This window comes from Leguminivora glycinivorella, chromosome 9 (assembly GCF_023078275.1).
Source record: "Leguminivora glycinivorella isolate SPB_JAAS2020 chromosome 9, LegGlyc_1.1, whole genome shotgun sequence".
NCBI classification, from domain to species: domain Eukaryota; kingdom Metazoa; phylum Arthropoda; class Insecta; order Lepidoptera; family Tortricidae; genus Leguminivora; species Leguminivora glycinivorella.
Window position 1 is genome coordinate 17,358,552 of NC_062979.1, and position 15,606 is coordinate 17,374,157.

Consider the following 15,606-nt stretch of genomic DNA (forward strand, 5'->3'; position numbering starts at 1 on the left):
CAACTTTTTTTTTTACCACTTTGTCGGCGTGATTGGCATACATATTGGTACCAAATTTCAGCTTTCTAGTGCTAACGGTCACTGAGATTATCCGCGGACGGACGGACAGACAGACATGGCGAAACTATAAGGGTTCCTAGTTGACTACGGAACCCTAAAAATGTCCCAAGATTTCCATATTTTTTTTAGACCTTTCATTCCGTTACCGCCATACAAAATGTATGAAAAAAATGGTAACGGAATAGAGAAAAAAACCTTAGGACACTTTTTTACTCCTATTAGGATTGAAAGAGCTCGCGATTCTGAGTGGAAAGCACATAAAAATTCCAAATAAAAAATAAGTGGGGCCCAATTAACGCTCTTTCATTTGATATGTAACACGCTAAAAAACTATTTCAAAAAACTTTGATTTCTAATTTTTACTTTTACCCCCCAAAAGTGGCCCCTATAGTTGTTTTTTTTTTTATTTTATTTAAATTACATGTCCGTCTTTGGGTCACAAGTTTACATATATGTGTGCCAAACAAGTTAATCGGTTCAGTGGTTTCCTTTATGAGGTACGGAACCTTAAAAATGAGGGGCAAAGGTTTAATTCTCATAGCAAATTTGAATTTTGCGCCAAGATTTGGTTGATTCGTGGGTTGGAAAAAAGTCTACTTAAGTTGCCAAAAAATTACACGTCATATTGGCCAGGGGGGGGGAGGGGGTCCTGAAAATATCACCAAAGATCACCATGGGGGAGGGGGGGGTCTAAAATAAGCTAAAAACGTATGACGCGATTAATGGACGCCCCCAAAGCAAATAATGTATTGAACTATCAGCTTTCACTGAAAAGGATTGCAAATTGTAACAAAATTTTCACCAACTTGAGTTTATGTCTAATGGAAATGAATATAGTAAAATTACTGGATTATGAAGAAGTAGATTGGTTTATTAGAATAAAGAAACTGAATAAACGATGCCTTAAGTATTTAATGATATAGACTATTCTATAATATAAGAGAGTAGAGACTGCACGATCCCACAGTCAAACCGTGGAAACTGTTTTGTGGGACACTGTACTTGTATACGATTTGAATGATAGGAATACCACTATCTCTATTTAGCGGTACCTATACATAGTCAACACCGTTGCGCCCAACTATTGTAAGTTGACTCACAAAAGCAAGAATAGAGCTATCGCGAAAAAATTTGGGAAAATTTGTTACCTTTGGAAACCCTTTACGTACGATTCACATTAAACGAGGCACTCACTGTGAAAGTCCACAAAGGAATACTTGCTCCTAACCAGGCAGGCAATTATGGTCGCGCGATAAGTGATAAAGTAGCAGGCCGTCCCTATCGCACTATTTGTAAGTGCGATAGGGACGGCCTGATATTTTATCGTCTATCGCGCGACCATGCTTCCCGTGCAGTTGTATGACTGATAAAAAGACGTTCTAGACATTTAATAATAATCTAATTTTTCATAATTAATTTCAGACTCCATATAGCGTCTGGATATCAGTTTCTTGCCGGTCCCATAGTGGATACCCCCCTCCCAACTGAGGGGGGACGGAAATATTCTCGAGGCTGAGGCGTAGGGTTCGAGCCGGCGTAGCTTTATTTGACGTTCATATGCGCATTGTAATATGCCTACTTGAAATATAAATATTTCATTTTCATTTTCAATTGTAACTGATACTGTAATCCATACGGCACGGAAGCTGCAAATTCCTTTAAATCTAAACTTTAGATTCTAAAGATGTGCTTCGACTGTTTCATGTGAATCGTACCTATATTAAAACTCTTTAAAGGCAAGTGTTTAAGCCTCAATTTATAAATAATTTAGGGGACCACTAATTAATGCTTACCCACAGAACCTTCTTTCATTCCTTAATCATAATTTCTTAACACATACTATGCCTTTAAGATAAAAAAATAGCACTATGATATTTAGTATGTAAGGTAATATTGAGAACTTGGTTTAGGCAAAAATATTGAAGTCTAATTGTTTCTCTAGTTTGTACTTTATGAGCTGTTTCTATTCACAAGCCGAACAACATAAAGAACAAACTACGATGTAGAATGTATACCGTATGACACATCACATATTAAAGGTTGGAAACAGAATCGAGAATCAAAATGAATATTTGACATCATGAAAATCATAAATGATCAATTGACATTTATTTCAGAAACTGCCATTTTTGCAAAAAAATGAGCTACAGTTGAAAACTGAAAATAAATGTTATTTCAAAAAGTACCCGAAACAAATGTAGAGAATACTGTCTATAAGAGAAGAATGTGTCCTAGGTTTTTCGTGGCATTTACTTTGTTGTAAAACTTATAAGTTTATTTATAAGATAGAAAAATACAAAAATTGTCTTTATTTAATTATTTATGGAAAGTTAGTCTAATTTAAACTAATATCATTCTACAGCCTGGCAAAAAGGGTAGAGATTAGAAACTGCGTACATTGTAGTGTTACACTTAGGTACATGCCAGAAAACGAGACAACACGACGATTCTACTTTTTTTTGCTAGGCTGTATTTTAAATGCAAAGCAGTTTTCTTAAACAATAAAATGAACAAAATACATATATTGATACTGAGATCAATTCCAATAAGGAAGGAACGTTTATATATTTTCGGAATTGTGTTTTCCTTCGTGAGCGAATCAATGAAAGGATAGAAATGCAAATATCCCTGGACCCTGTGTAATTTGAGAAAATAGGAATAATTTATACCTTGATAATAAAAAGTTAAATATTTATAAGTAGTCTTCATATGCGGTCTAAAAAATACAACTTAAATTCTAGGTATATAAAACTAAAATAAAATTGATATAGCTGTACTACTGCACATATTTGTTTAATGGTTATAAACCATTTCAGCTAAAAGTTCCCTAATTAGGCAATATGTTGTATGAAATAGATGACTAGATCATATAGTTCTAACTTCAGACATATGCCGTTATTTTGTTTATAAAAGCCTGTCAAAATGTATTTACTTACAGGCTGTTTTTGTCAGAATTAACTAATTTTAACTAACATATCATTGAACTAAGGTATTCATTTGTGTTTGTGTTTCTAACATGATTTCGTGTAGAATAGCGTATATATTCTGAGAAACATTATTTAATGTCAGTGCGACAATGAACTGATAAATGAAAATTAAAAGAAATCGGAGCCACTTTAAGTAAATAAATAAAAAGCGCCATGTCTTAGTAATTATGTAGTGTAGTAGAACGCATCGCGCAGTTATATTTGTAGCAAAATTAAGAGCTTGCGGAATTGTTTTGTAAATTATTACTAACGAAGAATATACAGGCACCACTATGACGATAAACTAAATAAAAAATAATGCGTGGAGTCCCTCCGCGCGGAAGAAGTGAAAATTCGTAATGTGGAAATGAAAATAGGAAGGGGTATTTCATAATTCGAGTTGGCAACACTCGCTAGCGGAGCGTTTAACGTTTAATGCTGTCAGTGAGCGTTATAACGTCTTTCATTGTGACGTGCGCTACGCTGACGACCAGCGCCGATTTCGAGTAACAACATGCAAAGCTCTATAAAGTGCTACGCCGTTTTACGCTCAATAATGTTACGTACACAAGTGCGTGCCACGTTTCATTAACTCATTTCACCGTTGAGCTACGGTCGTAGCGCTACGATACCATAGATTTCCCCGAAAATGTGTCGTAGAGGTCGAACGACGGGTCATGATCAGCAGTGAACGGGTTAACGGCATGATAGTAGCGTATCTCAGTCGGCGACGGGCCGCATGCTGATGAGGATGACGACGGATCAGAAGAGCCGCGGCGGCGGCACGGCCACCACGGCGGCGCCGGCGCGCCCCGTGCTGAGCGGCGCCAGCTTGCGCCAGCAGTCCGCCTCCGCGTCGTACACCTCCACCACGCACAGGTACTGCACGCCGTCGTACCCGCCTGAACAAACAAGCTTATTGATACTATGTTGGTAGCACTCGACCATATAGACAGCCAGTTGGGAGCCTTGCGACTTATTTTGTAGGTACAAGCGTTTTGCTGAGCCCTTTAAAATCTGTGAAATCTTATTTTAAAGGATCTTCTACGGCCGGCGGCAGTAAGTGCTACGAATACGACGAATGTTAGCTAGAGTGTCGGCTACGAGTGCGACATACCAGTTCTAGGAGTGCTACGACTGGCAGGTCGTGGCTGAAGCTCAAGCGCGCCAGAAGTATCCACGAATCAGTTTGGAGTCGTAGCGTTCAACGCAAGGTAGTGGGTCGCCCGCAGCGTTCGCGAGAGTATCGCCTACGAGCAGTTTACAAATGCTATGATTGCCAGGTTCGTTGTATAGACTCGCCTACGGCAACGATGCCGTCCCCGAGCAGACTGCGTGGAGCCGATGGGGTCGCGGCCGTAGGTCAGGCGCGCTAGTAGTATCCACGTGTCAGTGCTGGGGTCGTAGCACTCCACGCAGGCTAGCCGCCCGCTCGCAGCGTTCGCTAAAGTATCGGCTACGACCGGCAGGCATACATGTGCTACGACTGGCAGGTTCGTTGTATAGACTCACCTACGGCAACGATGCGGTCCCCGAGCAGACAGGAGCCGATGGCGTCGCGGCCGTAGCTCAGGCGCGCCAGGAGGATCCACGTGTCAGTGCTGGGGTCGTAGCGCTCCACGCAGGCTAGCCTCCCGCCCGCAGCGTTCGCTGGAGCTTCGTGACCGCCGAGGGCGTACAGATAGCCGCCCGCTGCGCACACCTGCATCAGAATAGTACGATTTTAAGTATCAAAAAATACTTCATTATATTAATAGTCGCTCTGTGAGCTGTAGACTCACTATACTGTGCGAGTACTCTGATATCTCCGAGATTATGAAGAATTTTCAAAATTTGAATCGACTGAAATCTTTCAGATAATTTTTTGTGATGCCTGGAAGTTTAGTTCAGCGCGTACAATACCTATGCATTTTTATAGAAAGACACAAAGGCGAATGCTGTGAAATGGAGTCAGTCGCATCGTTCCGGCCAGCATTGTCAAAATGTTGTACTGGAACTTTTATAGGTAGTTCACTGCTATATTACATTGTTTATCATTTTTATTTGGGTACTCCTATTTATTTAATGCCACGTCGGTGGTAAACAACCCACCTGATGATCTCCGGACCTCATAGGTGTTACATGTGCATTGTCAATCCTAACAATCCGCACCATCGTCGAGCTAGTATAAAGGGTGGCGTCCACTAGGTTCGCCGAGTAGAATCTCATTAATTCGCCTTCTGCATTTATTATGAAACTGCGTCGCATCGGGCATCGGCGACGCAACGAATCGAATTCACCGTTTATAGTAAACGTGTGGAGGTCTCGATTCGACGCGGCTCGGCATAAGTGGACGCCACGCTTAAGGGGACGTACGCTGAGTCCGCCGCGACGACGCGTCATGGGCGCGCAGTTGGTCCAGTGGTTGGTGGCGGGGTCGTAGCACTCCACGGAGCGCAGGCACGCGCCGCCGTCGCGCCCGCCCGCCGCGTACAGGCGCCCGCGCAGCGCCGCCACGCCGCACGTGCTGCGCGCGCCCGCCATCGGCGACACCATCGTCCACGTGCGCGAGCACGCGTCCCATCTGTCACGACCGACATCACGTTACATGGGTACGAACGATTGACCTATAGTCATTGCCGAAGACGCGAATTCGCGTCACGATACATGTTAATTGCGATGCGATTGCGGACTGCGTCAATGACTAGGTTAAAGATGAGTTAGTCTCTCTGTGAGCATATAATACAAATATTGACATTGACACTGAACAGTCTCAATTTATAAACTATAGTCTATCGATGTCTTAACCCTTTACCAGGCCCCAAAGAACTAGCGTGTCTTCATACGTACTGTATATACTGTTACAACCGTATTGAACGCCTTGTAAAAAATGCATTTACGAAAGTCGGAGATGTTCCTTTAAACCAGAAATAAAAATGTGGGTTACGGTTATCCCATCGCCTGGCCAAGTAACTAACTGTCATACTCGATTTTGTCTTATTATATTATTTACCAGGCGAAGGTATGTATTCCTCCCACACCTTATATCGGTTAGCGTAGTCAGGTTTTAACTCCAAACCTCCTTCAAAATATTTTGCGAATCCCTGAAAATAGTATTTTATGATCTACATTCACAACACGCTTCTAAATCGCATAATATATCTTTGGCAGTCGTTTAAATTCACTTGACCAGTGATGTTAGTGGTTTGTTTACAAATCCGAACACTATACTGAATTTAAGAATAGCACAAGGAGATATATCGAACCATTTTTTGGTATTTTCATGATCTTAGCTTAGCTTAGATTGTCAGGTAATATAATCATATATTTTGCTAAATACTCCTGCGTCCTTGTGATATGACCAGAATTAGGATGTGGGATGACTCTATCCCATTGCCTGGCTGGAATTTACCTGTGTGGGAACTATTATTCCCATGGCCCGATTAGATTTTGAGTCTCTTTGGTTTTTGTTATTTATTTTTAGTCGTTCCATCCAGTATTAAAGTCGGTCTGGAAATGAACATGGGAAAAACTAAACTGATGACTAACCACTATACTACACCTATATTAATAGATAACGTCCCACTAGAGTTCGTCAAAGAATACGTTTACCTGGGCAAGATGATATCATTCAACAAAGAAAGAAATGCCGAAGAAGTAGAGCGGCGAATAGCGATCAGCTGGAGGAAATACTGGGCCCATAAAGAAGTATTTAAATCACAACTACCAATGCCATATAAAAAAATTATTATGGACTCAGACATCCTACCGAGCCTCACATATGGTTGCCAAACTTGGACATTTGACCTCAAAACAAAGAAAAAAATACAAACAACTCAAAGAAGGATGGAGAGAAGCTGCCTCGGAATAAAACTAAAGGACAGAGTAAAGAATACGCTTATCCGAAAGAAAACAAAGGTCAAGGATGCCCTAATTTTCTCACTGAGACGAAAATGGGCGTGGGCGGGCCATGTAGCCAGATACACAGATGACAGATGGACCATTAGAGCAATAAAATGGCCTGGACCACTGGGCAAACGTGCTCAAGCCCGTCCGCGCGCCAGGTGGGCAGACGAGATAGTGGCGACAGCAGGACAAGGATGGCTTGTTACAGCCACAGACAGAGACGCATGGAACACTTTGGGGGAGGCTTTTACCCAGAAGGGGTCCACACATAGTTGATTTTTAGTTAGGTTATTAATAGTTTGTTTAATAATAAATTTAAGTAAAAAAAAAAAAAAACACATTTTAAAGTTCCTTAATCATGTTTGTTACCAACTGTATATAATTGTGTGTGGAAATAAATAAAGCTTTTTTATTATTATTTATTATTATTATTTATTTTTAAGTATAGGTACAGGGTTTATCAAAATAATACGAGTTTTCGTTTAAAGGCATTCTCGGTACGTATTTATTTTTTGTAACTATGATATATATATATAGGTAGGCGCCCCTGTAATTTACGTCTTTGTTAGATATTAATTTATTTTGATATTAAGTTAGTTTTTGTAGATCCTGATATTCAAGAATAGTTTGTGTTTAGCTTTATTATTCTAAATTAAGTGTGAATGCAGCCCACGACGCAACCTGCCGGCTACAACACGTCCTCCACATGCCAGCTGTGCCACAAAACCTTTAAAAACTCCCATGACCTTAATATACACATTACAAAAGCCCACAGACGTTGCCTAACTCAAGATATCTTACCGGTTCACAATGGTTCAATCGATCTACATTCTTCCCTTCCCATAATCACTAAACCTGCGGCCCCTTCACACACCCATCTCAGTCATCTCAACTTAAGCAGTCACAAGAGCTCTTTCCCGGTTATCAAGCGAATTCCCAGAGGTGCTAGATTTACTGTCGCCTCCAGTCTCACAAAAACTATCAACAACTGTGTTAATGAAAATACGCCTTCTAGCTGGGAAAATCTCTTTTTATTTGCCTATAAAACTCTACACGTGTCGAAAAAAGATCACCGCCGCTCATTGACTTCGAAAATAAAATTAAATTGTTCCCAACCAAACACTGATTGCTGCCTCGATGTAACACAAAACTCACCCTTTCCTACATACAAGCCACATGAACATGACATAATCAAAGTTGTCGAGACAAAAATCAATGATGGGGATTTTAAGGGAGCGGCGCAAATTCTTTTTTCGTCAGATATTCCTGCGCCTGATACTCCTGAGACTCTTTCAGTCCTGCAAAGTAAGCACCCGGCAGCCCCCTTGTCCTCTTATCCCGATCCACCTAACCCGGCTTCGCCATACATGCAAGCCACCGAAGATGCAACCTTGGCCGCAATCTTGTCCTTTCGGAATGGTTCAGCCGGCGGCTTAGACGGAATTACACCTCAGCATTTAAAAGATCTCATATTAGGTGGCCCTGGCGGCAGAAATGATGACCTGCTCAAGAGCGTTACTTGTCTGGTAAATCTAATGCTTTCAGGCAAAGTAAACGAAGAAGTTATTCCCACACTCTATGGCGCCAACCTATGTGCACTGGGAAAAAGGATGGTGGCGTTCGCCCAATCGCCATAGGCTCCACGTTCAGAAGGTTGACTTCCAAAGTCGGCTGTAAGTACATCGCCCAAGATTTAGAGCCCCTATTTCAACCAACGCAGTTAGGATTCGGCTCTAAAAAAGGCTGCGAAGCCGCAGTACATGCATGCCGAACTTTCTTAGAAAATAGTAAGGAGCAGGTGCTTGTGAAAGTGGATATAAAAAATGCGTTTAATTCTGTTAACCGCAGCGCCTTACTAACAGAAGTACAAAAGCATATTCCCAGCCTTTACCCATATTTGTGGCAATGCTACAGACATCCTTCCAACCTGATGTACAGACACCACCAAATCCTCTCCTCAGTCGGCTGTCAACAAGGCGACCCACTCGGGCCAGCCATCTTTAGCCTAGCAATACACCCAATTATTTCGGTCCTAAATTCTAAATTTAATATATGGTACCTCGACGACGGCACCATAGGCGGTGAAGCCAGCTCCGTGCTCGACGATCTATGTTTTTTAGTTACTAAATTTAGTGAAATTGGATTGGAACTCAACATGAGTAAATGCGAACTTTTTATAAGCCCTGATGCTCAAGGCGAAACGCAAATTATAAACGACTTTAGGAATAATTGTCCAGGCATAAAATTACTAAATAGAAGCTTGCTTCATCTCCTTGGGGCCCCAGTCTTCGAAGAATCAATTCCAGACTATATTGATACCCAAATTCACCGTTTCTCTCAACTTTCGGACCGCCTACTACAAATTAAGTCACATATGGCATTTTTTATCATTCGGTTTTGTCTCTTCGTTCCCAAATTAACATACGCTATACGATGCAGCCCTTTTTTTAAATTTCCACAACTATGCCAAAAAGTCGACGATATTATCCATGTCAAAATTCAAAAAATAATTAATATCAATATTAACAGCAGGCAATTTATCCACGCCACATTACCCGTACGGTTCGGTGGCCTGGGTATAAGACAAATATCTAGTGTTGCCCTACCCGCCTTCCTGTCTTCCGTGCACGGTACGCTATCCCTCGTAGGTAAAATACTCACTCCGTCACTATGTGACTTCGAGGTGGCGTACCTGTCGGAAGCAGAAGATACATGGCGTTTGGCCTGCCCTGACAACGACATGCCGAATGAGAAAGGCACTCAAAGACTTTGGGACGAACCACTCTGCCGTCAGGTGCAGAACTGGCTCCTTAACACTGCACAATCCGATACAGAAAAAGCTCGTCTACTTGCCTCCACCCAACACGAATCCGATTTTTGGCTCCACGCATTGCCCTCTATTAACTGCGCAACTTTATTAGACAATAATTCTTTCCGACTGGCTGTGGGCCTCCGTCTAGGTACTGAAATAGTTGTCCCCCACTGCTGTCCCTGCGGCTCACAAGTAGACAGCCTGGGCTCGCATTGTGATGTGGGACGTTGAATGATACAACAGACTTGGAGTATAGGTCTATAATAATGTGTAGAATAACATAAGTGACATCTTATATAGTAGACGAATACACGTGTGTGGGTAAGGTGTAGTACACACACTACACCTCCCTTCTTGATGAAAAAAAAATGATTAAAATAAGTTTTCAAAAGTTAATCATTTTTTTTTGGTAAAATAATTATACTTTGATACCTTTGTTATAAGAGTATAATTGGATCCAAAGATAACTACGATATAAAAATAGTGTTTAACAAAGTATAGTAAAATATTCTATAATATAAAGAATCTGTTCAATATAAACCAAAAATACACCAACACAAAAAGAAAAACCAGTTTTTTTTTTTTTAGAGAAAAAAAAATCATTTAGTTTCAGATCCAGTTTAAAAAAAATACAATTATATAAAAGACTGGTTTTTTTTGACGAAATAAAACAAAAAAATAATAATATAGCTACAGTCATAAAGTTGAAACAATAATAATATAGCTACAGTTATAAAGTTGAAACAAAGGACTTTTATATAGCTATTCGTACACATATTTATTCGTGTAAAAATAATATATGTAATTTACACAACCGTAATTAGAAAAACAAACAATTTCAACTTACAAGTTAACACGATAAGACAAATTTATTTACTACATAACTAAATGTATACTCTCTAATTAGTAATAATCACATTTTTAAATGCCGTAGTGCATTCGTCAATACACTACGAGTCGCATATCAAGTATGTATTACAATACATGTTTTTGTCCTTGGTACCATTTATTATATTTGATATTAATAAGTTTATTTGTAACTTGCATTCATTGTTTTACATTTGTATTTTAGTATGACGCGTCTATAGTTAAGAGTACATGTATCATATTAATTTTATTCAACATTAAATATCGTCATAAAGTGGCATCTTCAATGCTTCACTTAAATCAAGGGTCAAGGGTACGCAACGCTTGGATTCGTGGTCGGCCGACCTATCAATAACAATGTATTTATTTGCTCAGGGTACAAGGATATTTTTTTTTTAAGCGCGCACACATACAATATATTTCTCATACAGGCAGTTCTTTTAACACTTCCTTACATAATAACCTTCCATGTGTCCAAGGAGTCTTCACGATTGGTACTCGACCGAATCATGATCAGATCTCCAAGGATTCCCTAGCCTGCCTTGTACCCTGGCGTACCCTTGTTAACCTAGTCGCACAACACCGCCTCTCGGGTCATTGTTGTTGCGATAGGTATATTTTATTTTACGCAATTTCTTTCACATTTCATTCTTACAAAATCAAAACGTTCAAACCCCAATCACGCAATTACACACCGCGAAAACATCAACATATAAGATTTTCCGCAACTCCTAGTTGATCAGGCCAGGGTCCTTAGAAAAACTTAAATGTTTTTGTTTTCCATTCCATTTTAAGACCAAACGAATCATTATTTCACTTTACAAACCTTTCAAAATCATTCATTTAAAACCAACGTTAACTCTTTAGCACTTACCTGTACTTCTCACAAAAAATTCCGACCTTTACAATATCTCGCTGTTATATAAAAGTGTTGTCAAGTCATGTCAATAAGCTCAATATTTATTCATATTTTTTTTTTTTATATTTTGTCAGAACCGTGTAAAAAAAAGTCTAGTCCGATACAAAAACAAATTGCTCATTCGTAAAAAACACGTAAAAATAACATTAACTTATTTATTTTAAGTAACTTTATTATTTTGACCTACTTCAATATGTTTAAATCTGAAATGTACCTATCGATTACTTTAACATTTAATTGTATTACTAATATACTTTAACCAATCTATGACCTGACAACTATTTGTAATGTGAGCTGAAATAACAGACGGCGCCTGCCGATCCATAAAAGGAGTACACGTGCCGCCGTCATGCGCCATAATGCATAAAGAATGAAAGTATGTCCCTATAATTGTTCTTGTATATCAAATCAACAAATTTAAAAAGTTTTTTTTAACACACACATTACATTAATTTCGTTATAAAACGGAATTTTATATGGGTCACTTAAAAAAAAAATCTGAATCCGTTGCCTAATTCGTACATTTTTTGTAACTATTCTTGATTACCTATATCACTTACCTAACAAAACCTTAGTATTTACTTAAAACAAAACACAAAATATTCGATATAATTCGATGTCCTTTACATAATTATAAGACACAAATTGTTCACTATTTTACTTTTAATACACACTTTTACACATTAACGTTGTATTGTCCTCGCTACTCGCCTGCCCAGGACCTGAGCCAAGGCCATGAGCAATCCATCCTGTGCTGGCAATGCCAGAATATACTGGCTGTGCCAGCATCTGCGTCCAGCGACATCACGACACCGACAACCCCCTGCTGCATACCATTCTTTTATCCCTTATTTCACTGTGTTTAAATCGAGCCAGTTTATATCACTTACGTTCGTACTGATCATCAAAAAAAGTTTTGTTAACATGACTTCTTAACGAAGTCTACGAACTTTATTTCTCGTCTGGAATTGAACACTGAATTTACACTGTAAGTAATGCGTCCGAAGTCACCGATTTTTTATAACTTTTTTTTTTTAAATGAGAAAGTTTCACCAACCAAATTCACCGAAAATATAAATTTCAATAGTCCACACTGAAGTATTATAATAATCCATAAAGTGTCCTTCAATATTTTTTTTTAAATTATAATATCCTTGGCCTTGGTTGCAATGGCGCGGCGCGGCGCGCCGCCAGTGCAGCACAAGGCCGCACTGGCAGGATCGCCATGTGATGTGGGACGTTGAATGATACAACAGACTTGGAGTATAGGTCTATAATGTGTGTAGAATAACATAAGTGACATCTTATATAGTAGACGAATACACGTGTGTGGGTAAGGTGTAGTACACACACTACAGCATGGCCTCTCCTGCCGTAGGAGTGCCGGTCGCCTGTCTCGCCATGCCAGCCTCAATGACGTGATCCGTCGGGCTCTTGCTAGCGTAGGTGTGCCGGCCAGTTTGGAACCACCTGGCCTGGCGCGCGACGATGGCAAGAGGCCCGACGGAATAACGCTCATCCCCTGGCAGATGGGACGGCCGCTTATATGGGATGCCACGTGTGTGGATACCTTAGCGCCGTCCCATCTAGCTTCCACTTCACGGAAGGCTGGCGAAGCGGCGGCAGCGGCCGAAGCTCTTAAACGCCGCAAATATGCCGGTCTCCTGCAAAACCACATATTTGCGGCGTTTGCGGTGGAAACCTTGGGACCATGGAGCGGTGACGCCCTTAACTTCTTCCGGGTCTTAAAAAGAAGACTCCGGGAGACTTCGGGAGATCCTAGGGCTGGCTCATTCCTTGGCCAAAGAATTGGCATTGCTATTCAGCGAGGGAATGTAGCCAGCCTCATGGGCACACTTCCACAGGGGACGGACTTGGGGGACCTCAGGTAGTTGCATATATGTATATTATGTATATATCTTTATTATTTGTATGTCTTTCCCATCACGGAACAATGGTGTTCCGGACCTTTGGGAGGCGTGCGCGGGGCCGAAGCCAACGCGTAGAGGCCCTTTCGACACTTTAATGAAATGTAAGGGGTACACCGAGCGGATGTTGCCCTTGCCCGTATCATGGGACACACGCAGAGGCAACACCCGCCAGGGTGTAAGGACTATTTGAGAGTTAATGGAATCTAAAATGAACTGGTCTATTTTGATGAAAGTGATGGACTAAATACTGGGCTATGGATAAAAAACCGGACGCCTGCCTAATAAAACGGTATCCAATTTTATTTCCGGCAGACGGTGACTCGTCCCCACAAGATGGGCCCCCACAAAAAGCGACATCCAAGATGGCTCAAGGGCAACACCGGTGTGAGAACTCAAGGGTGTCGAGAGGTGTACACCGCTTTCTGCCCAGTGGCCGTTAAGCCACTGTACCAACTCGCGTCTTATGCAAATTTTCACTTCCACCCCTGGGGCATGTAGCCCTAACGACCCCACTCTGGACGGCCGGCCAAGGCAAGCCAGAGGTAGAGAGTCCTGTCCCACCCACCCGCCTTACGGGTAACAGAACTCCCCAGGAGCACTCGGGTACGTGGGGTCGCTGTTCCCCAACAGCTCGCCACAAGCTGCCCTGCGTTGACTATATATCTTTATAATTATTAAGTTGACTTAGTTTAATTTAGATTCGTTTTTAATTTAATTGTATTTTATTTGTCTTAAGTTAACTACTAATATGTACTTTTTATGTTAATTTTGTTAATAAGTTATAGTCTAAATAAATATATATATATATATATGTAACACAGTCTCACACCTAGACAGGCAATGGGATAAATACTTACCTCATTATTTTTTGGTTAAAAGCAACACAATTATTAAATTTTATGATACTATCTTCAAGAAGAAATTTTTCAGGGAAAGTCTTTAAAAGGAGATTTTATAGCTAGGTACATGAATTCACTCTAGGTTGAACACAAAAACAGTTTTATTACTAACGTGAGTTTTTATGACATGACAAGACAATTTACTGGGCCATGGGAAGAATAGCTCCCACACAGTTAAACTCTAATAAGGCCATGGGATAATGTCAACTAGGGATGTTACGAATATTTGCATTCGCATTCGCATATGCGAAAGATTCGCATTCTTTTAAACATTTGCATTGACATTCGCATTCGCTTCAAACGATGCGAATGTTTTGCGAATGCGAATATGTGCAAGTCGCAGCTTGTTCCTCGCCCGCGCCGGCCACTCCAATTGCTACTTGTCGACTGTCGACTCGCGCATGCGCAGATAGGTCAAATTCGTACGGCGTGAAGTTCGTACTCGGCATTTTGACCAATAGTAAGCATTTTAAATTTTTTACCTAGCGGGTTGTTGGTGATTGCTTGGTTTTTATTTTGGTTTTTTATGAAATTCAGCGATATTCGCATTCGCATTCGCACATTCGCATTCTGAATATTCGCATTCGCATTCGCGAATGTGACACATGCGACATTCGTGACATCCCTAATGTCAACCCACATCCTAATTCTGGTCATACACAATAATGCGTAAATATTTAGCAATGTTTACGATTACATTACCTTTCAACACTCAAAATCTACAAAATGTCAAAAAATTGTTCGACCTATGTACTTCTGTTTCATAGAAATTAAGGAAAGTGTTCGAATTTCTCCGTAGTTTACTGAAATTAGCGTTCAAGTGAATTTAAACGACTGCCAAAGATATATTACGCGATTTAGAAGCGTGTTGTGAATGTAGATCATAAAATACTATTTTCAGGGATTGACAAAATATTTTGTAGGAGGTTTGGAGTTAAAACCTGACTACGGTAACCGATATAAGGTGTGGGAGGAATACATACCTTCGCCTGGTAAAGGGTTAAAGTTACGCGCGGAACAAAAGTATTGATAGGTACAGATTCATCTCGTCTTCTTCATCATAAATAAATAAATATTATACGGCATCTTTACAAAAATTGACTGAGCGCCACGGTAAGCTCAAGAAGGCTTGTGATGTGGGTACTCAGACAACGATATACATAATATACAAAATACTTATATACATAGAAAACATCCATGACTCAGGAACAAATGTCTGTGCTCACCACACAAAGACATGCTCTTACCGGGATTCGAACCCAGGACC

The 15,606-nt window shown here is 40.4% G+C and overlaps 1 protein-coding gene across 2 annotated transcripts in view; it reads right to left on the reverse strand.

The window, feature by feature from the left end:
• Nucleotides 1-690: 690 nt before the first annotated feature.
• The window catches only part of LOC125229429 (kelch-like protein 5), a 36,802-nt gene continuing 21,886 nt past the window's right edge, over nucleotides 691-15,606 (reverse strand). The window contains exons 9-12 of one of the 2 annotated variants that reach the window (XM_048134259.1): nucleotides 5,382-5,589; nucleotides 4,539-4,728; nucleotides 3,740-3,928; nucleotides 691-3,197 (exon numbers count right to left, since the gene is read on the reverse strand). In XM_048134259.1, the coding sequence (XP_047990216.1) occupies nucleotides 3,789-3,928; nucleotides 4,539-4,728; nucleotides 5,382-5,589 (538 nt within the window). In that variant the 3' untranslated portion in view covers nucleotides 691-3,197; nucleotides 3,740-3,788. Of the gene's footprint in view, nucleotides 3,929-4,538; nucleotides 4,729-5,381; nucleotides 5,590-15,606 lie in introns of both variants that reach the window. The other variant, XM_048134257.1, reaches the window with a different exon arrangement.